Raw genomic sequence first — 23,112 nt, forward strand, 5'->3', positions numbered from 1 at the left:
TGAACTAATCCTCTTGTTTAACATATTTTTCTTTTTCTGAGGTAATGCAGCCCTTAGTCCAGCAGCCCATTTTGCCTGTTGTGAAGCAGTCGGTCAAAGAGCGGTTGGGTCCAGTACCTTCAAATACTATTGAACCAGCAGAAGCCCAGAGTGCCAGTTCAGACCTTCCTCAGGTAAATGAAACGTCTTACCATTGTGTCTGTCCTGTAACAGGTTCGCAGCAAATTAGTTTCCCGTGTGATTTGAATTATAGTTAATTGTATATATTTTATACAGAAATATCACAGTCTATACATATATGAACTCCACCTGTAAATTTTCTTTTTACCATTAGCATAAGATTTTCACATTCTACTTTTCCTGTAGTATTTGAATTTTAAATTCTTCTCTCTAGTTAATACTTGAGTTCCCTTTCACTTTGTGGAAGAGTTATTTTCAAGCAAAACTGCCTGAAAAATGAAATTCAGTACACTAAATCTTATTTTTCCCATCATCTTTTACTTAACTAGAATTCTGTTCCTGAGAAAATGATACAGTAAATTGCACCAAAAGCTTTTGGGAAGGGAAGGCGTAAGCCATCAGGTTTTAGCGTGCTTGATAATTCTGTTTCAAGTTACTTATGCAGCTCTCAGAACTTTTATCACTTATTCCTGACTTTCAGATTCTCTTCTCCACATGTCATTCCCTTCCCACTGCCTTCTACACTTGAGTGGCAGTTCTTGTTTCTGTACCCTCAGTCTCTGAAACTTAGCTTTCTTTTGTCTCTAGATGTTTCAGCATTTGCTGTTTAAAGTAGCATTAGGATGTAGTTAGGATACTAGTTTATTAAAATAGTCTTCCTAGGTAATTCCCGAAGAGTAAGATAATGAGATTCTGTGAAAACATGCAGAATAGAAATTGATAAATTCTTAGTTACTAAGAAAATCCCAATAATAATAATAGTTTGCCATCCTGTTATCTCAGATCATCACCAGATACAGTGTATTTGGCTATAAAAGCATACTTTAGGAAAGAATGACTTATTTTTAAACTCAAGAAGCAGGCACATATTTTAATTACTCAAATCTGATATTTATAATGTTCACACTTTCTACTTGTTAACATAGAATTCTAAGAATTTATGATTCTGTATCAGTGGAGGGGACTTTAATAAATACCTGGTTCAAACCTTACTTTACATCATAATTTTTTATGATTAATACTGCATACTGTTTGTTTTTCCACACACATTTTCTTTCTGTCTCTGTCTTTGAAAAAGGCCAAAGTTTGTGTGATTAACATCAGTATACTTAACGAGTCAGTATATATTAGTAAAATCAGAATGTTCAAAATCCCAACAGACCTGTATGTTTGGGGAAACACTGAATATGTCCATTTTAATTTTTTTAGAATGTAACTAAGTTATCTGTGAAGGACAGGTTGGGTTTTGTATCAAAGCCATCTGTTTCAGCAACTGAAAAGGTAAGAAGAATAATAGCATGATGTGTTTGTCTTGGCTTCATAAATGTTTTCAGGTGGCATCTTAATTTTTTAATTTTTTGCATAGTTCTAAACTCTTGCTTCTTAATAGTATCTGTATCTCTTATTCCTACCTTTTTGCTTTCCATGTGCTGAAAAAGAAAAATATTTGCCTACCTTTTTTTACTTTTTGCATCAGCATTTTAATATTTGCCTCTCACTGTGTTTCCATGTGCTTCCTTCTTTTCATTTTCTCTTTTTATTTACTATATTTTCTTTAGAGATATTGTGTATTTTAACTTGAAAACTCTGGCAGACTAATGGAAAAGGCCACAAATTAGGAATTTTAGCTGAGTTTGAGTTCTGGCTCTTCACTTACTAACCGCATGATATTGGGCAGTGCTCTTAACCTTTCTGATTCTTTTTCCTCATTGGTGAAATGATGATTATAAATTTGTGTTACTCACAGGGTTTTGTGAGGATTAAATAAAATGATTCATTTAAAAGCATTTTTTAATTGGAAAGGATGATGTAAATGTATATTTTTTATTTATTACTAACAGCTATTGTACATAGCCTGACAATTGTCATTTGTCATTTCCTTTTTTAAATGATTGGGTAAATACTGATAAGACCATTCATGGACCTATCTTATAGTTCTATGTAGATGTGTTATTTATTTTTTTCTATTTAGGTATGAGTGAATATTCTGGTCTTTAGTTTTATTTGAGGTATATGGAATCACAGAATAGAATTAGATAATTTTTCTCGTTGCTGTGTCCTCACCTTAAAAGGAAGGTAAGGCCCAAACGGATGCACTAGGAATTACTGAGTCCGGACTGGAATGTGGTCTCCTCTGTTTCACATCCATGGCTCTTTCCATTATTAAGATGATGTAAGAAGTTGACTCCGTGTGTTACATGGAGCATCCCGTGAGAGATGGCTAACCTCTCTCCACTGGTTCTTCAGTATATTCGTTTCCTTATTTACCACGTTAAACTAAGGCAATTCTAGAAATTTGAATCTGAATCTCATTCTGTGTTTCAGATTTTCATCTTGGGCATCTCAGCACTACTTCACGCATAATGTGCTTAAAAATTGACGATTTCCCACATAAATTAACTTCTCCTCCCCACCGCAACCTCTGAAAGTTATACCACCATTTTCCACGTTGTGCGGTCTAAAAGCCTGAGAGTCATTCGCTTGTGTTTGTCATCCACTTCTCTTTCTCCACCACCTTCAGTTTCCCCGTCTCTGGATGTGGTATCCTAGCTGTATGCCCCTCCTGTAGTTTATACTACCACCATTGTACTCCCAGACTTATTTTAATGTGAACTTCTTACAGGAACTTTCGTTTCCCCAGCTAAATAACTGCTTCATTCCTAGCTCATCATACCTCGGTTTTTTGGGGCGTATACCTCCGTGTTAGTCCTTCTTTCTACCTTAGCAAGCCCTTTTCTGCTCATTGTTTCTCAACCTTTCCTGCCTTTTTCTTTTTTTTGCTGGTGATTTTTCTGGAGTGCATTTTCCTCTAAGTGAATTCTAGTTATTCTTTTAAAGATTGAAAATCTCTTTACCCTATTCTGTAAAATCTTCAAAATTTTTCTATATGATGCCTCCCTTTTTTCCCTGAATTTGTCTATATCTTAGTCTATGCTACTGAATTTAGTGGTATCTAAATATTTACTCTGATTGGGTTTATCCTCCTTGATGATAAGTAACTAAGGAATAAAGAAAATAGGTCTGTTACACTTTGTGTAGTTTTGACCAGTTTTGGAGAGGTCTGAAAACTTTATGCTTAGCATCTGTTTATGTCAAGATTTAGACTCTGAAATTGACCTGTACTAATTACAGCTTTTACAGAAACTTTCTGGTATGTTTGCTTCTGTTTTTATTGTTTTTTTATTGTGTTTTATATAGCTTTAGGATAAAAGGGATACAAATTTGGAATTGGTAGTATACATTTACTAATATAGTTGCCACTGAAAAATCACTAATGGTAGTGGGCTATTTATGAAAAAAATACTGTAAATGCTGTAAAGAATCTTTTAAGGAAAGCAGTTATTTACAGGTGTGTAACTTTCAGTCATCTTCAGTGAACCTGTTTATGGAATAGCATTTTGTTTTTGCTTATTCTTGGTTCTTCCCATTCTGTAGGGGTTTTTGCTGAAGAATCATTAGAGGCTAGTGATTCAGAGAAATCTTAGGAAGGATAGAAGAATGTTTCCCATCATCAAATTGAAGGCTGGGAAATAGTCAAAACTAGTATCTATACAGTGTCTTCTGTCGTTTTTAAAGCAAATAAGCACATAAATGTAAAAATTTTCCCCTTACTCTGAACAACATTGAGAAAACCCTTCAGTGATTCTTCTTTATTCTAAAAGTCCGTATTTGTGAGAGGGTTGAGAGAGGAATCTTAAAGCCTAATTGATACTGCTAAATCTTAAGGCATTGCAGTAGCTATTAAATAGGCATTATTTGGAAAGAGTGATCAGTGAAATCATGTTTGAGTACCTCTCAAGATCGAGCTATTTATCAGGAATAAAGGTGGCATCTGTCCATACCATCCTGATTAGTCCACAGAAAGACTTAGACTGTCCAGATTATCTCCCTAAGACCCTTCTTAAAGATTCAGATGGCAAAATGATTAATCACTTGAATATTTAATGTTTGTGTATCATTATCAGTTTCAGGTGTAGTAGACTTGTGATACAGGGTTTACTGTTCCTTAGCAGCTTAGCACTAGTTTCTTTCTCTCCACCCCTCATTTTTTTAAGGTAAAAATATATATCTTGGTCTCTTTGCATTATGATATGTAACGTATGCACCATTGAACTTTTAAAAGGGAAATTGTGTGGTATACTGAAGGAACATTGCAAGTCATTTTGAGACTTCAGCTGTTGATTTAGCAGCTGACATTAGGTATGATCCTGAAAAAATCTTACTCTCTCAGTTTCCGTAACTATAAAGTGCAGTCATCTAAGTAACCCTTTGATTTTTTAATTTGCATTTGTTGTGTAATTTTACTTTAAATATAACAGTTATAACTGTTGTTGACTACTTTTGATTTTTTTTTTTTTTTAATGCAGTGATCCCTCTAGTCAGAATCATTACCAGGATTGGAGAAATATGATTTCTATAAAATTACTTGCTATGCTGAATTTTCTGGGAACCAAGTTCTTTTTTAATAATTTTTACAAGATACTTTCCCCCCCTCCATTCTTATCCATGAAAAAAATCTGTTTTTCTTTTTCTTTACAAGAACTAATAGTAGTTATGGCTGGTAATATTTTATATAGGCAATAAGATAAAGAGGTGTTAATGGATTAGAACTTCTGTCCTGTTAAGAAAGTGACTTTTGTCTTAGAAAGTGAGAGGTAGTGGTGAGGTACATTTTAATAACAAAACGTATACTTTTCAGCTCACCTTTTGAATTCAACAGATCTTTGACACCAAACCTGACAAGTATATTACAATAAAGGAAAATTATAAGCAATAGCTCATGAATGTACACATAAAAATCCTAAATATTAGCAAATTCTCAGTGATAAGAAAAAAGATAATGCATCCTGGCCACGTAGAATTTATTCCAGAAATGCAATATTGAGTTAACATTTGAAAATCAGCTTAATTCACCACATTAACAGAATAGGGGGGAGAAGGGTGGGAAGAACCTCCTATGATTATTTCAGTAGAAAAGCATATGGTAAAATTTATTACTTAGTCACAATAAACAGTGCAAAAAATAGGAATAGGAACTTCCTTAATTTGATAAAGTTTATGTTCATAAAACCTCTACAGCTAACATACTGAATAGTGAAATATTGAATGCTTTCCCTCTTGGGATCAGGAACAAGAAAGGATGCCCACTCTCATCACTTTTTTTAGTGTAGGGGCTAACCAGTATAGTAAGGCAAGAAAATGAAATAAATGGTGAAAAGATGGCAAAAGAAGAAACAGAACTGTATTTACTCGCAGATGACATGATAGTAAATGTGAAAAATCCAAAAGAATTCACCAAACTTTGGAATTAATAGGTGAATGCCGTAAGGTCAGTATGTAAAAATACCCATTTGGAAAATAGAGACGGTGTGGTGGCTTGAAAGGCTACCACCTGTGCTTTGACTTCGTTCTTAGGAGTTGTAGCACCTTCTTTTCTGCTGAATTTGTCATTTCCTTCCACTGGTTTCATTTTTAACAGATTTTTTTCTCTTTTATCATAACTCCATCCTAGTCTTTTGAAAATACAGATATCCCTTGCTATTCATACTCTTACTATCTAAACTCTAGAGCCAAATAGATTCAAATAGTGAGCAGTATTTGTGATCATGTAGTTCATTGTTTCTAAGACCTTTTATTTTCACCTTTCAACACTGTAATTAGGCTGCATCGTATTGGTGTTTGTGGTTGTAGCTGGCAACCTTTTTGTCTTTAGTAAGGGTACATTGTGATGATGTGTTTCATAGTGATGTCTTGAGCTCAATGAAATATGTTAGCTGATGTTCTGTTTGTATAGAAGGCAGTTCCTGGATGAAACAAGGAAGTGAGATGCTTTTAGGAGTACAGGAGTCTTCTCGTTCTTGTCATATAGTTTCATTCACTTTGAATCAGCACTCCATAGTCTAATATCAGATATTAATAAGTATACTTTGAAAAGGAGTGTTCCCTTCTCACTGAAATTGGAGAAATGCCAAATTAAATTCCACAGATTTCTTTACTTCAGGCCTTCTCACAACTTTTATGGTAAAATGCATTTTGAAACTAGAAAGTAGGTTTATATTATTTCCAACTTATTTGAGTATAGAAATCTTTTTGGTCACAACTTTTCAACTTTTTATGGAGCCCTCATGAAGGAAACAGTTTATGAGACACTCAGACTGTCTTTAGCACACTATCTTGTGTTTCTTTATAAAGTCACTCTGTCATCCTTGTATGATCGTGCAGTTTAGCATTGTGTGGTATGGTAAGGTAGCATGGAAGAAATTCTATTCTGGTATTACAGAGAATGGTGACTGAAGTTAGACTGCAAAGTAAATCTGTATTTAGTCCATATTTTACTGAATGCAACCATTTCATTATTTGTTAGTGATATCTGAGTATTATTTTTCGTAACTGAAGAAAATTATCAGATTTGATACACATCAAGTATTGTCAAGAACCTTTATTTTTGAACATCAGTTGCATTGTATGGAACCAGTATGATTAACAGTATTCTAGGTTTTCATTTTACGTGGGGGCTAAAACATTGTTGAATACTTAGAATAGTGTCGAGTTGTCTAATCTTTGTGATGTTCCCTAATCTAACTTCATGGTAGAGCATTAGAAAATAGTGTCTGAGTGATACTTTCCTGATAAACCCAGATATTTATGTTTTAGTGGCTAAAAAGTAGGGCTCTTTTTCTCATTGATAGCCTTCTGTTTGTGTAGCTCTTTTAACCTCTTTTAGGTTGGAAACTCCCTTAACACTTTGGAAACTGTTTTTTCCTCTGAATAGTTAAATTGTTCACACATATGGTTCCATGTTTAGTTTTTATAACATTCATGGATTTCCCTTAAGGGATCTCTAGACTTCTTTCTTAAGAACTGGTAACTAACCACACCATGGAACATACAACTTTTTGCTTTTGAAGAATAAAAAAGGTAGCCTATACACTTTTATTTTCTTGAATTGATCCTTGTGTAGATTGTACATTCCAATCTATGATCATTTCAGTTTAATTTAGTGCAAAAGTATTCATTGAGTATTTACTACATGCCCTGACACTGTTCTAGGCACTGAAGATAAGAGTGGTGAACGAAGCAAAAAATTCCTACCATCATGGAATGAATTTTTGAGTTTGTAAGGACATTAGATACCATCAACTTAAACATTCTCATTTTATAGATGAACAAATCGAGGCCCAAAAAAGGTGTTTGAAGTTACCCAGGGTCTCATAATTAGTTGGTAACAAGGTTTAGGTACTAGAAGAAGCACAAAGAGGAGAAAGACATGGTTTTGTTGGCTTTACTGTGTAGACAGGGAGAGGGACACATAAATTAATTTATCATTAGGTCATTTTAATTAAATATTTGAATAGCTGTAGCAATAAAATTTCATGGAATTATCTGGGTAAAAGAAATAAATGATCAGGGCTTTGTGGAGGTCTTGACTTTTGGTGCTTAACCTGAGCTGGGTTTAAGGGAATAAGGTCACTTAAAACAGAGGGATCAGTGCAAGCAAAGGAATGGAGAAAGAAAGCAGTTTCTTAAGTCCTCAAGAAAGGATAATTTCAGAACTATAAATTGCAAATGATCATGTTAAATTGAGGGACAATATCCAGTTTCCTCCTGTGTCATGCTCTTCTGTGCAGTTTTTGCTTTAGTCACTAGGAATATTAAGTAAATGTTTTTAGCAACTAATATTTTCTCAGTGATATAGTAATTTCAATGTCTTTTCTTGATTTCAGGTTTTTGTATTTTTTTTTCCTATAGGTATATGCTATTTAGGTTTTTTTTATTTTATAGTTTATGCCTCAGTCATACCCTTCCTTTCAAATCACTAAATGTGATTTAGTTATTTTATGTATATAATACATTTATTTCAGTGTACTGAATTTTGACAAAAGTGTTTTAAAATTGAGTTTTGTAGAAAGACAGGTAATCATGAATGCTTGATACATTTTTAAGAAATTGAATTTGTATTGGTAGGTGTTGTCTACATCTACTGGCCTAACTAAAACAGTGTATAATCCAGCTGCTTTGAAGGCTGCACAGAAAACCTTACTTGTTTCCACCTCTGCAGTTGACAATAATGAAGCACAGAAAAAAAAACAGGTAAATACAGATAGAAGTGTACAAAATGTGCGTGTAGGAAAGCTTTTCTGCATGTATGTGTTTTTTTAAGGCTTATCACAAAATAGAACTATAAGAAAAGTGTATGTTGGCTGCCACTGAACTTTTATTTTTCATAGTGTAGTAGTAAATACTAATTTTGGGGGGAACGAAAACTTCTCTTGATTGATCTTTGAAACTTACATACATATTTAACTTGTAGAAAGCAAAACTTTACATTTACAAATTGTTATCAAGCTGCATCTATAACCATTTCTTTCCTCTGGAGTATCTGTTTATCAGAAAAATAAACAGTAAATATTCTAATGTTATTTTTGGTCTCTTTCTCTAGGAGGCACTGAAACTTCAGCAAGATGTAAGGAAAAGGAAACAAGAAATTTTAGAAAAGCACATTGAAACACAGAAGGTAAAATATTAAAGTTAGAATTGGCAAAGTTTTTTTATGGTGTCATAATTTTAAGTAAATTTTATTTCACACTATATAGATAATCCTAAGAAATATATTTTATGTAATTGAAAAGGGTAAAACTGAAATATTTATCAATGATAAGGTATTTATCAGTGATAAGATATATATCAGTTGATTAATATATTGGAGATGAAGTGCATGTATTTAATGCTGAATTGGGGATTGGAATGGTTTAAAGGAACTGAGGTGGTCAGTTTGAAGTGAAAATAAGGAGTATTTATCCAGATATGTTGCTACAGAGTAGTTTGTCAACAGATAGTAAATTGGAACCTTTTTCTCAGTGTTGAAATATGTACCTTTCTTTAATAGGCTTGGGATCCTCTGGTTTGTGTTGTCCAGTATGGTAGCTAATAGCTTCATCCAACTTTTGAGTACTTGAAATGTATCTAGTCCAAATTGATATGTGCTCTATGTATACAAAATGCATACCAGATTTCAAAGATGTAATACGAAGGAAAAAAGTAAAACAGCTCAGTAATTTTTGTTGAAATATAACGTTTTGGATATATTGAGTTAAATACAGTATTAGTTAACTTTACCGATTTGGGTTTCTTTTTTATTTTTAAATCTTTTTAATGTGGCTGCTAGAAATATGTAAAATGATTTGCATGGTTTGCATTATTTCTTCTGTACAGGGTTGCTGTAGTTTATGATATTTACTTAGTGTCAGTTTTTGATTATGTCTAGTAATAAAGGTTATGACATTTCAAAATGTTGAAAATACAGTAACTTCTTATGTTTTCGCTTATAATTTCTAATTTAAGTTTGGATATACTTCATAAAGAGAAATTACAGTACTTTATACCACAAACTGTGAAACCACCTTCACTCAGAAAACCTATAATGTGTGTTATCTTCTACTCCATAATAGTACCTTGTTTGTGTTTTGATTCCTGTCCATGTTGGGGATATCATTCTTAGGCTAGCCAGTTACTTTCCTGTGACAAAGAAGGTAATTAATTTTTTAAGATTTCATTCTGTGAAGGGAACCATAAAACTTCCTCTGGTTCTTTCTGAGTTGCAGACTACATTTGGAGTGGGAATACTAGAGGCAGTAATACCCACAAATGGATTGGAAAGTAAAATTATTGATATTACTTCAAATTGACAATTTTTGGTGATCAGATTGAATTTCTTATAGTTGTGTGCTTTGAACTTATGTTCTGAGAGACCAGTGGCAATGTGTAATTCTTCACAAAGTGTGCCAAGATTAAGACTTGAGTTGAGATAGCACCACCAAATCTGTTATTCTTCTTAGTAGTTGTAAGCCTTCCATGAATATGTAAACTAAACTAGTAGTTATTTATTTTTGTATTTATTTTGCTGTGTTTGCTTTGTTACTATGAGGAATAAGTATCTTAATTTTCTCTTTTTAAAAATTTGACAGATGTTAATTTCAAAACTGGAGAAAAACAAAGCAATGAAGTCTGAAGATAAAGCAGAAATAATGAAAACTTTAGAGGTTTTGACAAAAAATATTACCAAGTTGAAAGATGAGGTCAAAGCTGCTTCTCCTGGACGCTGTCTTCCAAAAAGTATAAAAACCAAGACTCAGGTATTTTACTTTGTGTTGTTCTTCATTTTACTACTTACTAAAAAACATTAAAATGGTACACTATTTCAAGATTGATTTCCTTTTAGGTAATATCCTTTGCTTAAAATCTGACTATTATATGCTAATATTTTTTCCCCTCCTTCATTTATTAATAGTAAATATATACAGGCATGCAAACTCAATGTTTTAAATCCTTTCTCTATTAATCTTTTAAATCTTTTAGATTACAGTTGGAAAGTCAGTAATTAGTAGAATAGTTATGGATAATCTTGAAAAGATAGCTTGAGGACAAAGTCATACAGGTACTTGAATGCTTGATAAAATACTTGAGTGAAGAGTTTGAGCTTCATTTTATAAGGAGTTCATAGTCTAAAAGGTTAGTAAACAGAAGTAACATTCCAGAGGCAGCTCGGGGGGAATCTGGTTCTCCCTCTCCCTCTACCCCTCTGCTTGTTCTCTCACTCTCTCTCTCTCAAATGAATAAATAAAATTTTAAAGAAGAGGGGTGCCTGGATGGTACAGTTGGTTAAGTGTCTGCCTTTGGCTAAGGTTATGATCCTAGAGTCCCGGGATCGGCCGCATTGGGCTCTCTGCTCAGCGGGAGTCTGCCTCTCCCTCTGCCCTTCACCCTACTCATGCTGTCTCTCTCGCTCTCGCTTTCTCTCAAATAAATAAAAGAGAAAAAAAAAGTAACATTCCGACAGCATTATATAGACTTGATTAAAAGGGGGGAAATTCAGGTAGATCAATCCATTGGATGCGACTAAGTGAGGAAGATAATTTCATGTGGTAGTAAGTGATTTTTAAAAATCTCATTACATAATATTTATACTTGGTGTTGTGTGTATGTATGTATATGTATAAAATCATGACTGCATATTGATATTTCTGATTCTATCCACTACCACAGGTTCTTCTTTTCCTCCTCTTATTCCATATTTTATCTCCTGTTCCCATAATGACAACTTGCTTCCAACTAACATCAATATATAGTACTCATTTGCACAGTCATTTAATATATTCCACATAGTTCCCGAATTGCTACAGCAATACCACTTCCAACAACTAAGTAAAAGATTCATAATTTATCTGTATTCTTTACAAGCTCACAGTATATTCAACTAAGGTTATAGAGTCAGAACGGTGGCCTAGGATTACTTTTTTTCCTTTTTGTGTGGTTATGTCATCAATTTGATAAAGTTAAATGTGTTTCTATTTATAGTCAGTTTTGGATCCCCCTCCCTTTCATTCTTTCTGACTTTATTTTATTTTTTGAATAAATAAAACATTAACATGATTCGAAAGTTAAATTATATTAAAAACGTATATAAAGAAGGCCTTTTCCCTTTGATTCCTGCCACTGTATCCCCATTCTTCCCTCCCTCTTGGTGTGTGTGTATGTATTCTTTCCTGTGTAAAAGCATTACTATATATTGCTCTTTTAACACCTTGGTTTTTGTTTTTTTTTTTTTTTTTTCCCCACAGTTATTTCTTGAAAATTACTTCATATCAGTCCACAGAAATCCCACTCTGGCTTCTGTATGGAAAATGAATTATAGGGAAATGAGTGGAAGTAGGAACAAGTTAGGAAGCTACTGTAATAGTGTAGACCAGAAGTGACTGATGGCTTGGACTAGGGTGGTAGGACTGGAGATATAGAAGGAATGTATGGATTAAATGGGAATGTGTAACAGTTCTTTATTAAAAAGAAGGTTTTTAAAATAAATGTAGGATATTATTGTCACTTAATATTAATTACCATTTTCTAGATGCAGAAAGAATTGCTTGACACAGAACTGGATTTATATAAGAAGATGCAAGCTGGAGAAGAAGTCACTGAACTTAGGAGAAAGTATACAGAATTACAGCTGGAAGTATGTTTCACCACAACTACACAGTATGCTAAAGAGGAGCAGATGTAGTCATGGTGGTCAATTTGAAAATATATCCCCCTCATTCTAGTCAATAATTGTTGGTAGTCTCTGACATACATATTGGGAGTTGATATAGGAAAGAGAGGAGTTAGCAAATTTTTCAGAACTGGTTGAGAAAATCTTTTATTTAATGAGGGGTGGCAGCAGTACACCCAAGTCCTTCCACTTCTAGTGAGTTTGGTTTCTTTTCTAATTTTAGTCTCCCCTTCTCCCTGGGCCCAAAATCTATTAAAGCCTTTTCAGGTATTCTTACAGAGATATTCTGTGGATATATAGACATATTATATTGAGTTGCTATAAGGATCAGACTTCAGTGGAGAACTGTATTAAAAACATGCTTAGTTAAGTTTTGCCTATAGATGGTGCTGTGGATATTTATAAAAGAAAATAAACTACTAATTTAGCTATACGATTATGTAAGAAAAATCTAGTGAAATTGATCGTGACAATGAGCATGTGTAACATTTAGCAAAAAGATGTTTAAAAATCAGAATTAGATTTTGAAGTACAGAGACATTAATGTCATTAATGGTGTTGGTACTTGTCTACACTTACGATTGATGGCACAATTAAAATTTTTTATATTTTAGATTATTTTGCCTCCATCTGAGAATTATGCTTTCTTTCCAAATTTGTTATCACCTTGATGATTTTTTTTTCTAATAGGGCATATTCTGAATTTAGTACTGGCATCCAGGTATTAAAGACTGTTTAGTAGCGACTGTGCTTATCTTAAGGCTCTATCTTGTCTGTCATAGGAAATCGCAGAATGTTCTCTAAACCTGCATTCATTTTGCATTCTTTGGAAACTTGATAGGGTTACCTCTGTGTCCTGGCCAAGATAACAGTTTTTGGAAAAGATAGATTTCTTTCATGTTAATATAGAAATTGTGTTTTCTTTATTATGGCAATTACTTGCCTGTGTTGGTGGCACCTTAAAAAACAACAAGTTATTATTTTTAAAATTTTGGCTCAGAAATTTTAGTAAATAAATAATAATTCTACCTATATTCTTCATTAGTCCATGTTTTGTTTCTCTATCATGATATAACTAAATGTTGAATGGCATTTTCTGGTTTGCTTTTGTGACGGGTAAACTTTAGTTTGTAGTTACCATTGGAATATGCAGTAATGCATTATTTCCCAGAGTGTGTCACTGACCACACCAATTCCATTTTTTGTTAACAGATATTAGTGCAAAAAGCTTTTGAGGCCAAATAAATTTGGAAAGGGTTATATTAAACATGCTTGTTGCCATAGGGTTTCTTTAGAGGTTTTTGCTTTGTGAATCCCTAAATATACCTATTCAGTATTCAGTATTGCTCACATTTGTTTGTCCATGGATCCCCTTTTTCAGGAACATTTTGAGACAGTGTTCCTCAGAGTATAAGTCTGTATGTGCTTCTCCATTATGAACATTAATCCTTGACCTGTGAAGTTTATTATTTGGATTTTAGATTATTATTTTAGCAAATGTTAAGATGAACTGTCCTTAGATGAAGAAACACTTATACTTGAAGAGATTTGTCAGTGGTGCCTGCTTGACATTTCTACTTTGATATCTCACATCCTCAGACTCAACCTGTTAAAATTGAATTTTTCTTGCCCCTAAATTTCATCTACACAGTTACCTAAGCCAGAAATCTGGGAATCTTCATGGATTCCTACCTTTCGTTCACTATCCATGTTAATTACTTACCAATTTTTATACATATTACCTCCAAATATATCTTCAATATGTTTACTTCTCTGTGTTGCCACCACTGTAGATGAAGCTTCCATTTTCAGTTGTTGGAGCTACTTTAGTAGCCTACTGACTGTTTTCCCAGCTTGTTCTTAACTTTCTTCTACTTTGTTCTTAAAACTAGCCAGAATAACATGTTAAATTCCGATTTGATTGCATCACTCTGCTTTTGTGTTTAAAGTGTTTTAACGGATTTTCATGGCTCTTGGGATAAAATTAAAAATCCTTAATTGTGGTCCTTAAAATTTTTCATCATCTGGTTCTGCCTATTTAGCTTCATTTTTTCATCCCATGTGGTCCAGCTGCACTGGATTTCCTGTATTCTTGGAAGCACTGTGTTTCTTTCCATCTTGATTCCTTTGTTCATGCTGTAGCCCCCACCTCTCACCCTTACCTTTTTGTTCTTTGTTTCTTCTTTGATTCATTGAACACATACTAAATATCTAGTCTGTCAGCTGCTGTTGTAAGTGCTGGGGATCAAGCAGAGAATAAAACAATTAAAAAATATCCTCATGGAGCTTTCATTCTAGTATCTTATTCATTGCCAACCTTTAATGTTCTGTTCAAGTCTTTAAAGCATTTCCTTACTCTTTGAATTACTTCTCAGTAATATTATTAAGTAACTTGGTTGCTAAATGTCTCTTGCCCTTCTAAGATTTGAGTTTCAGGAAGGTAAGGAATTGCACATAGGAAGTGCTTGTTAAATATTTGTGCAATGAAGGAATGGTATACTATTTATATAGAACAATGTGGTGGGATATAAGTTACTGTGCTACATTGGTTGTAAAATGATGTTAGTATAAGTGAGTAAAATGATGAATTTGAGGTAATTACACCTACTGAAGTCAACAGACAAACAAATACACTTAAAGTTGTAAGTGGAAAAGTTGTATTACGTATGTATTAAACTGCTTAAGTAATATTTTAACATTGTGTATTATTTGGAAATCAAGAATTGCTGGTCTTTTTATGATACAGTCTGATATCTTGGAAAGGAGGAACTTAGTAGAAAAAGGCACATTTAATAATTTCAAAACATTGTTTAAATTGATGTTATTTTGTTTTCTAATTTCATTAGCTACCTAAATTTGCTTCCACTTTTAAAACTAAAACCCTAACTTGAGTTCCTTTCATAGGCCGGTATTTGAATATGATGTCAAATTGTATAAAAGATGGACTACTCTGACTTTATATATATATAAAACGTGGGTTATGTTAGAAATTGAGATGTTTAGGGGCGCCTGGGTGGTGCAGTTGTTAGGCGTCTGCCTTTGGCTTGGGGCGTGATCCCGGTGTTGTGGGATTGAGCCCCACATCAGGCTCCTCTGCTATGAGCCTGCTTCTTCCTCTCCCACTCCCCCTGCTTGTGTTCCCTCTCTCGCTGTCTGTCTCTACCTCTGTCAAATAAATAAAATCTTTAAAAAAAAAAAAAGAAATTGTGACGTTTAACTTGTGTGTCTGATCTCTTCAAGGCTGCAAAACGAGGGATTCTTTCATCTGGTCGGGGTAGAGGAATTCACTCAAGAGGTCGAGGTGCAGCTCATGGCCGAGGCAGGGGTCGAGGTCGAGGTCGAGGTGTGCCTGGTCATGCTGTGGTGGATCATCGTCCCAGGGCATTGGAGATTTCTGCGTTTACAGAGAGTGATAGAGAAGATCTTCTTCCTCATTTTGCGGTACTTTCTTACTGTCCAACAAAACACGTACTGATAATCATTGTTGGGGATAATGGATATTGAAGGGGAAATTATGAAAATATGAGTAATTTAAACCCATTAATCTGACCAAAGGGTTTGATTAATCTGGAATAATCTTTTGCTAATTATTAAAAAAAAACCTGAGGGATTTTTTTGTTTGTTTGTTTATTGCTCTCTGGAAGAAATGTTGCTATTCTTAACAGTAGGCCTTCAGATATTGTGAAATGAATAATTTAAATTTTGCTATTTCAGAGGGGGATGTCCTATAGTTTAGTTTCAATTGACACATATTTTGAAGAGAAAATTCAACACATCGCATAGCCCACCCAGATTTTTAAAAATTAAGATGGAATTTTATTTGTTAATACTGTATTCTTGATCTAGCTGACCTTAGAAATGAAACGACAAAATTTTGATATATGATCTTTAAGTTGCCTTTGCTCAGTGGCAGGATATAATTAAAGGGAGTCAGTATAATGTAGACCTATGAGAAAGGAGAATGAGATTCTAGTCCTGGCTAACCCATTATTTAACTTGGACTTCCTGAGATCCATTGGGCTCCTGTGCTGAATGGAAATTATACCTGCCTAAAGGCCTTTTCAACTTAAATGTTGTGATTCTTAGTGGTATCGCAAAGGTTAGTTACTAAGCATCGGTCTTGCCTTCAGGACTATAGTTACTGCTCTGGAGATATGAAGGAAATAACCAGTTCTTTACCTTCAAGGATTTTATATATATTGTTTTAACACACAGCAGTTAAACTGCAACATAATTTATCACATCATCAAGCTAAATTTATTAAAAACTGTAAGTACTTTAGTAACTTAGAAAGGCATATGACGGAAAAAGAATAGTACAGGAGAATTTCATGAGGTAGGAAAACTGGTAGGTTAGATCTTGAAGGATCAATAAGCTTATAGGTAGGTACACAAATAATTGAATCTTTTGGAAATTCAAATTTAAATGTTTGACAATCATATTCTAAGCTGTTAACAGAAGTTACAAAGGTGAAACTATACTTTGTCAAGACATAGGGAATTATTGAAAGAAATGATATGTATTTGAGAAATAACTAAAATAAATATTTAAGGACGAGGAGTCTGGAAAGTCTTATTATGCTTGATGGCTTCAAAGGGAGAAAGAAAGAAATCAGAGAACTAGAAAGGATCTTAGAGATAATCTAGCCCAATTCTCACCAGCTTCCCCTACCCCTTTCACAAAGGAAAGGAGATCCAGATAATTGTTTTGCATGCAGTTACACAGCTAATCAAGAAACTAGCAAAGAATATGTTAAGATAATCCAAATAAACCAGGTGATTTGTTATGTATGTATTTTAGTGAGACTAGGATGGTTTGGTTTTGTAAATATCCAGAGCCTCTAAATGGAGATTCTTGCATGCATTTAGAGATTTGAACTCCTTTCAAAGTTAGTAGTGGTAATGCACTTTTAAAAATAATCAGTCTTTAAGAATGCAGGTTTAAAGTTTAGTTCTTGGTCTCAACCTGGGATTTGAACATGTGACAAGTAACAGGAAAAAAACTACATTATTATGGGACCACTGACTGTTACAGATTGTGATTAACAAAATACTTTCATTAATTTATCCACTGGAACCAGTAGTAGTATTAGTGATAAAAAATTATAGCTAAAAGTTACAGAGCATTTATTTTGTGGCAGGTATTATTCTTAGTGCCTTATATAATTCATTATATTATGAGTTATCTCAGCAACTTTGAGGACGTACCTTTATTATGCCCACTTTAGAGATGAAGAAGATGAAGCATGAGGAGATTAAGCAGCAACAGTTCACATAGCTAGTAACTGACAGAGCTGAAAGGAGCTGATCGATGCTAGAGTTGGTTATCTTTACAGAAATTTTCAATATGGGGAGAGTGCGCGCACATGCGTGTGTGTATTTAATGAGATTATAGTTATTTTGGTTTTGGGTAAAAAGAAGGAAGGTATTAGTAATGATATATAAAGGACTAGAATTTTCTGTGATAAAGGTTGCTGTTTAAAGGAAATATGATATAAGAAAAATCCTTCTACATACAGAAAAAATAAAATCCAGCAAACCAAAAGCAAGCATAATTTAATTTATTGAGTTTTTTTTTTAAAAGAGCATGCGGTGTAGAGGAGTATGTAATAGGAGTGAAAGCAAGGTCAGTTTGAATGTTAAAAGACCTGGACTCTCCTGGTATTTAACTTAATTACTTTGGGGAAATTATTTAAATCATCTGAATCTTTTTTTTTTCCCCACCATCTTTAAATTGGAAATGACACAAAAAACTCATAGAATATCCTGAGGATTAAATATTCTGTTTTAGAAAGAATTTAGCATATTCTAGGATCGGAATAATGAAAGAAGGGCAATAAGGAAGCCCATATATAACCATTGTTTTATTTTTTTAAAGAATAGTTCATTCAAGTATAAGTTTTCCTAATTCTAATAAGTATAGAATTATAAATAGGTCCATTCTTTATCTTACAGTATCAAGTACTAAAATGAATTATTCATCTTTTTTTTTCTGTTAATCACCTTGAATTATTATATATTCTGGGTTACATTTATTGGTATTTTAAAAGCCATTAGGATTTTGGATGTTTCAAAATATTTATTTGGAGGAAATACTTCTTTTTAATTTAAAGCAATATGGTGAAATTGAAGATTGTCAGATTGATGACTCTTCACTCCATGCAGTAATTACATTCAAGACAAGAGCAGAAGCTGAAGCAGTAAGTATTAGAAATAATCTAATTTATTGAAAATTCAGATTTAAATGTTTTATAAATATTGCTTTTAAGTCTTAACGTAAAGGAAATTTTTTTAACTTACTAAATAGCTACGCTTCGACAGTAGAGAGGTTATATGAAGTAATTCATGGCACAAAGAATGTCCTAAAGCAGTTAGGCAATTCTATTTATAACATGATAGAATTAGAATAGTCACCAAGTTGAATATTAAGTTGTATTGTCTTGAGACACTAGCCATTCTCCTTCCTTTCTCTTTCACAGGGAATAGGGCCACCCGACTTTCCATTATCCTTTTTCTCAGCTGCCCCAGAACAAAGTCTGCTTTGGCAGAAAGAGTAATGAGAGATAAGGTAGAAGCTGAGATATAATCCTGATGGTGGATCTCCGAAAGCATCCCTCATCTTCTACTTCCTAATCCCAGTAGGCTGAACTCTAATGTGTCCCAAGCTTAGCATACCTCCAACTAAGCCTCTACAACTTTTTGCCCAAGGCATGATACATTGCTCCAGCTGTTAGGGTCCTTTTAATATAGTTATCTTAAACCATGTATTTTGAATTGTCTTTACAAAGAATGAGTATATGCAACCTTGTCTTTCATCTGCGTTTAAAAGATTAAAAGAAGGAAAATGGATATGAGTATGGGAGATTTGTAGGCACATTTTTAGCCTTGTGTGTTCTTTCTTCAGGATTGCAGAGAAATAGATGTATCATCTTGTCCTTGGAAAAATGCAGTAAGAGTTCCAAACAGTTAACCTAATGTGAATGGAAGAGCAGTATGCTTTTCAGAAGTTTTAAGTGGATTGTGGTCTAAATTAAAGTTTAAAAAACTTTCTAAATTGATTTATTCTCTTGAATACTCCTGACAGCACAATGATACCTTACTGGGGACCTAGCTTTATAGGAGTTGTTCTTGGGGCATTGTAACCAGTAAAAGACTGTAGGTCTGAAAAGTCTTAGTGGAGTATTCAGCTGGGGCCTTGTAATAACTAGTGTCAAGATTAGTGGTGTAGGAGGTAGATAGTTTTATGGAATAGGAGTTCCTGATCCTAGAGTTTTGTTTTTTTAAGTCTACTTTTGGGTAATCTTTCACTTAAAGATCTTTTTTGAGAATAAAAAATGTTATTGATGAGAGTTTAAAACTTTCATAGACATGTATATATACATGTTATATTAAAAAATAGATCTTTGATCAAGTTTTCTATCAAAGGTGTTATTGAGTATAAGAATAAGCTTCCTTTAATTGTTGGCTTCAGTGATAATTTTTAGTGTAATGTTAGGTAGCTTGAGTAAGTCTCTTTATGTTCTGTTTTCTAGGCAGTAAAACAGTGGTAATTGTCATTGTACAAATGGTTAAAAGTTTATTAAAACTTCTTGCTTATATGGCTGAGGGAAAAAAACCTTTTACCTCTGAAATAATTTTTGAAAGTTTTGCTTTTGGAAAATATATTGACATATATGCCTTCTTTCTTGGGTGTTGCTTTTTCTACCTCAGATGTATATATTTATATGTACGTATATATATTTATACAATGCATCTGTTTTCCAAATGAATAGCAATCAATTCAAAAGACTAGGGATTAATGTATGACAAAGACTTTAAAACATTGAATTATGTGGAGGTTGAAGAAGTGACAAATTATATCTAATAAGGATTATCTTTTCAGAGTAAATACCATTTTAGTTGGAATTACTTAATAGGCTGAAAGGAAGAACTACCATTGCTATGATAGACATTTGGTTTTAAGTTACAGAAGTTGTTAATCCATAATCATTTCCTTAAGCCAAAAAAAATCTTAAAATTTTGTAACCTTCTATTGTAGAAAAGAATAGAAGATTAGGTCGAAGCTTATCTTCTCCTAGCAAGATACAGGCTAAAGCCGTGGTTTTCAAACTTCTGGATTTCAGGGACCATTGAAGTGCGGGAATTCAAAAATTAGTGTGTTTGACATAGAGGCGCCAGTTTTTAATTTTTCAAGGAAGAATGCTTAAAAAATACAAAACGGATTTCATGTACCATCACCGTCATTTTATAAAATAAAGAAAATTTTAACACCGAAAATATAAGAGGTTATAAACTCAAGGTAAATGATAGGCCTTCCCAAGAAAAGAAAATTATCAACCTTTTCTAATGTTTATTTCCAAATATTTCTTTGTTCTTATTTTCTGAATGTTGTCCTCGATGAGCGAATGAATGTCTCTGTATTTTCTGTAATCAATAGATGGCACAGTATTTCAAAGTCAAAGTATAAGATAAGGTACCTCAGACGTTCATACATAACTGAAAAGTGAGAAATTTTCCACATACGGATGTACCAGATTTAATCAGCCATGTTGATGGCCTTTAAATTGTTTTTATTTTACAGTGCAGCAGTGAATATTCTTGGTGCATATTTCTCTGTGTCATATGTGAATATGTGCATTTAAATTTTTGTTGGATAGTTTTAAAATTGCTCCTTTCATCCGCGCACCCCCCCATATAGGTTGTACCACATTTGCTTGCCCACCAAAGATGTATGAGAGTGCTTTTTCCCCACACACGTGCCATTGTGTACTCTGCATAGTGGTTTGCTTATATAAAACACAGGGATACATAAGCCACAGTAGGCTATCGGTTTTATTTTGGTAAAAATAGCAACTCATTTTAATATACTTTACTGCTATGATTAAAATTGAACATTTTCATATTTGTTTAAATGCTCTTTATTTCTGTTTCTGTCAGCTGTTAATGTCATTTGCCTACTATTTTTCTGAGTTCTGATTTTTTTTCTTTCTGAATTTTTTTCTAGAAAATTAGCTTGTAGGTTGTAAAGATTTTTATGAAAATTCATACGAATTTTATTTGGTGTAAGGTGTGAAATAGGGAGCCTACTTGATTTCATTGAGTGAAAGCTAGTTTCCCAAACTTAGGTGAAATACCTTTAGTATGTAAAAATTTTCCACGTTTATTGGGGCATGTTCAGGACTCGTTCTCTTCCATTGATCAGTTTTCTTTTCGTGTGCCTCTTCCGCACTGCTTTAATTAAGCTAAACTTTTTATTTTAATAGTTTGTCAAGGCTGTTGTTTGGATTCCCTCTTACTATGCCCAGCTATTGCTAATTTTCAGCATCTTCCTGGTAAATTTTTTATTTTTTTATATAAGCTTTAGAATAAACTTACCAGGTTCTAAAAAGATAGAATACTTTATGGGAGAATTAATATCTTTATGATACAAATATTCCTCTAGAACATCATTGTATTTCAATCCTTTTTTATCCTTTAAGAGCATTTAGAGGTTTTCTTTATATAGATTTTATATGTATATATATTTATACATATATGTAATAGATACAGGTAATGTACATATTTTGCAGATTATATAATATATAATGTTAATGTATACTATAGTGATATATAATGTAAAATACATATAACATATATATAATTTCTTTATATAAATAAATATATTAGTTTTCCCCCAATCATTTAACTTCTAGTTACTTTAAATGAGGTGTTTTTTTCCATTGTATTTTCTCTTGATTGTATGTGGAAAAACTTTGTTTTTATCAAATATGTAGCTGCCATCTTATCAAATTATCTTTTGATAGTTTTTTAATTTTGTTGTCTTGGGTTTTTCAGGTAATCATATCCATCTTCAATGTTTATAACTTCTTACTTTCTGTTACTTGTTAGTACCTTTAGAAAAATGTTAAATAACAGTAGTAGTAATTGTGTCTTTACTCATCAAATGTCGTTCATTGTCTTGCCTGTGAAATGAATTAAAATAATAAATGAATGAAAACATTTCTAATGATTTTAGTATATATATGATGCTGGCTTTTAGATTAAGGTAAAATATAAATGATTCCTGTTTTTTGAAAGCTGTAGAGATTTTTGGTTTTTGATCAGAAATGGATTTTATCATAACTTTTGTGTATTTGTAGAAATATGAGGGGTTCTTTTCCCTCATCTATTTATATTGTTTCCTGAGATTGAACTAACCATTTGCTTCTGGTACAGATCCCCACTGTATTGTATTTTTCTTTGATAAATCCCTGAAGTATGAAATCTGTTCCCTTTTTTTTCATTTATTTTTATTTTATACTTTTAAAAAATTTATTTAAGTATAGTTGACACACATTGTTAGTTTCAGGTGCACAACATAGTGATTTGACAGTTCTCTACATTACTCAGCGCTCACCATAAGTGTAGTTACCATCTGTCACCATACAACATTATTACAATATTATCGATTATATTTCCTATATTATACTCTTCATCTGTGTGACATTTATTTTTTAACCGACGTTTGTACCTCTTAATCCCCTTCAGGTATTTCGCCCATTCCCCTTTCCATCTCCCCTCTGGCAACCACCAGTCTGTTCTCTGTATTTAAGAGTGTGTGTTTGTTTTGTTTTTTAGATTCTACGTATAAGTGAAATCATACAGTATTTGTCTTTCTCTGACTTATTTCACTTAGCATAATAACCCTCCAGATTCATCATGTGTTGGAAATGACAAGGTCTTATTCTTGTATTTATTTGTAGTTTTAATTCAGTCTTCAGAAGTAAGATTAGTTTGTAGATTTGGGGGGGGGATATTATTTTCATCAGGTATCAATACTACCTGACTTTATAAAAAATAATTGAAAAGTTTTCCATTTTTCTTTGTGCTCTGAGTTAATTTTAAGTAGCA

General features: G+C 33.0%; 1 protein-coding gene across 20 annotated transcripts in view; it reads left to right on the plus strand.

The window, feature by feature from the left end:
* The window catches only part of RBM26 (RNA binding motif protein 26), an 85,820-nt gene that overhangs the window by 48,947 nt on the left and 13,761 nt on the right, over positions 1-23,112 (plus strand). For 12 of the 20 annotated variants that reach the window (XM_048215748.2, XM_048215750.2, XM_048215749.2 and 9 more), the window contains exons 13-20: positions 42-173; positions 1,390-1,461; positions 8,146-8,271; positions 8,621-8,695; positions 10,146-10,313; positions 12,083-12,187; positions 15,464-15,664; positions 18,336-18,422. In XM_048215748.2, the coding sequence (XP_048071705.1) occupies positions 42-173; positions 1,390-1,461; positions 8,146-8,271; positions 8,621-8,695; positions 10,146-10,313; positions 12,083-12,187; positions 15,464-15,664; positions 18,336-18,422 (966 nt within the window). Of the gene's footprint in view, positions 1-41; positions 174-1,389; positions 1,462-8,145; positions 8,272-8,620; positions 8,696-10,145; positions 10,314-12,082; positions 12,188-15,463; positions 15,665-18,335; positions 18,423-20,260; positions 21,587-23,112 lie in introns of those variants that run through there. The other 8 variants (XM_026493450.4, XM_026493453.4, XM_048215752.2 and 5 more) reach the window with 4 other exon arrangements.

This window comes from Ursus arctos, unplaced genomic scaffold (genome assembly GCF_023065955.2).
Source record: "Ursus arctos isolate Adak ecotype North America unplaced genomic scaffold, UrsArc2.0 scaffold_10, whole genome shotgun sequence".
NCBI lineage: Eukaryota > Metazoa > Chordata > Mammalia > Carnivora > Ursidae > Ursus > Ursus arctos.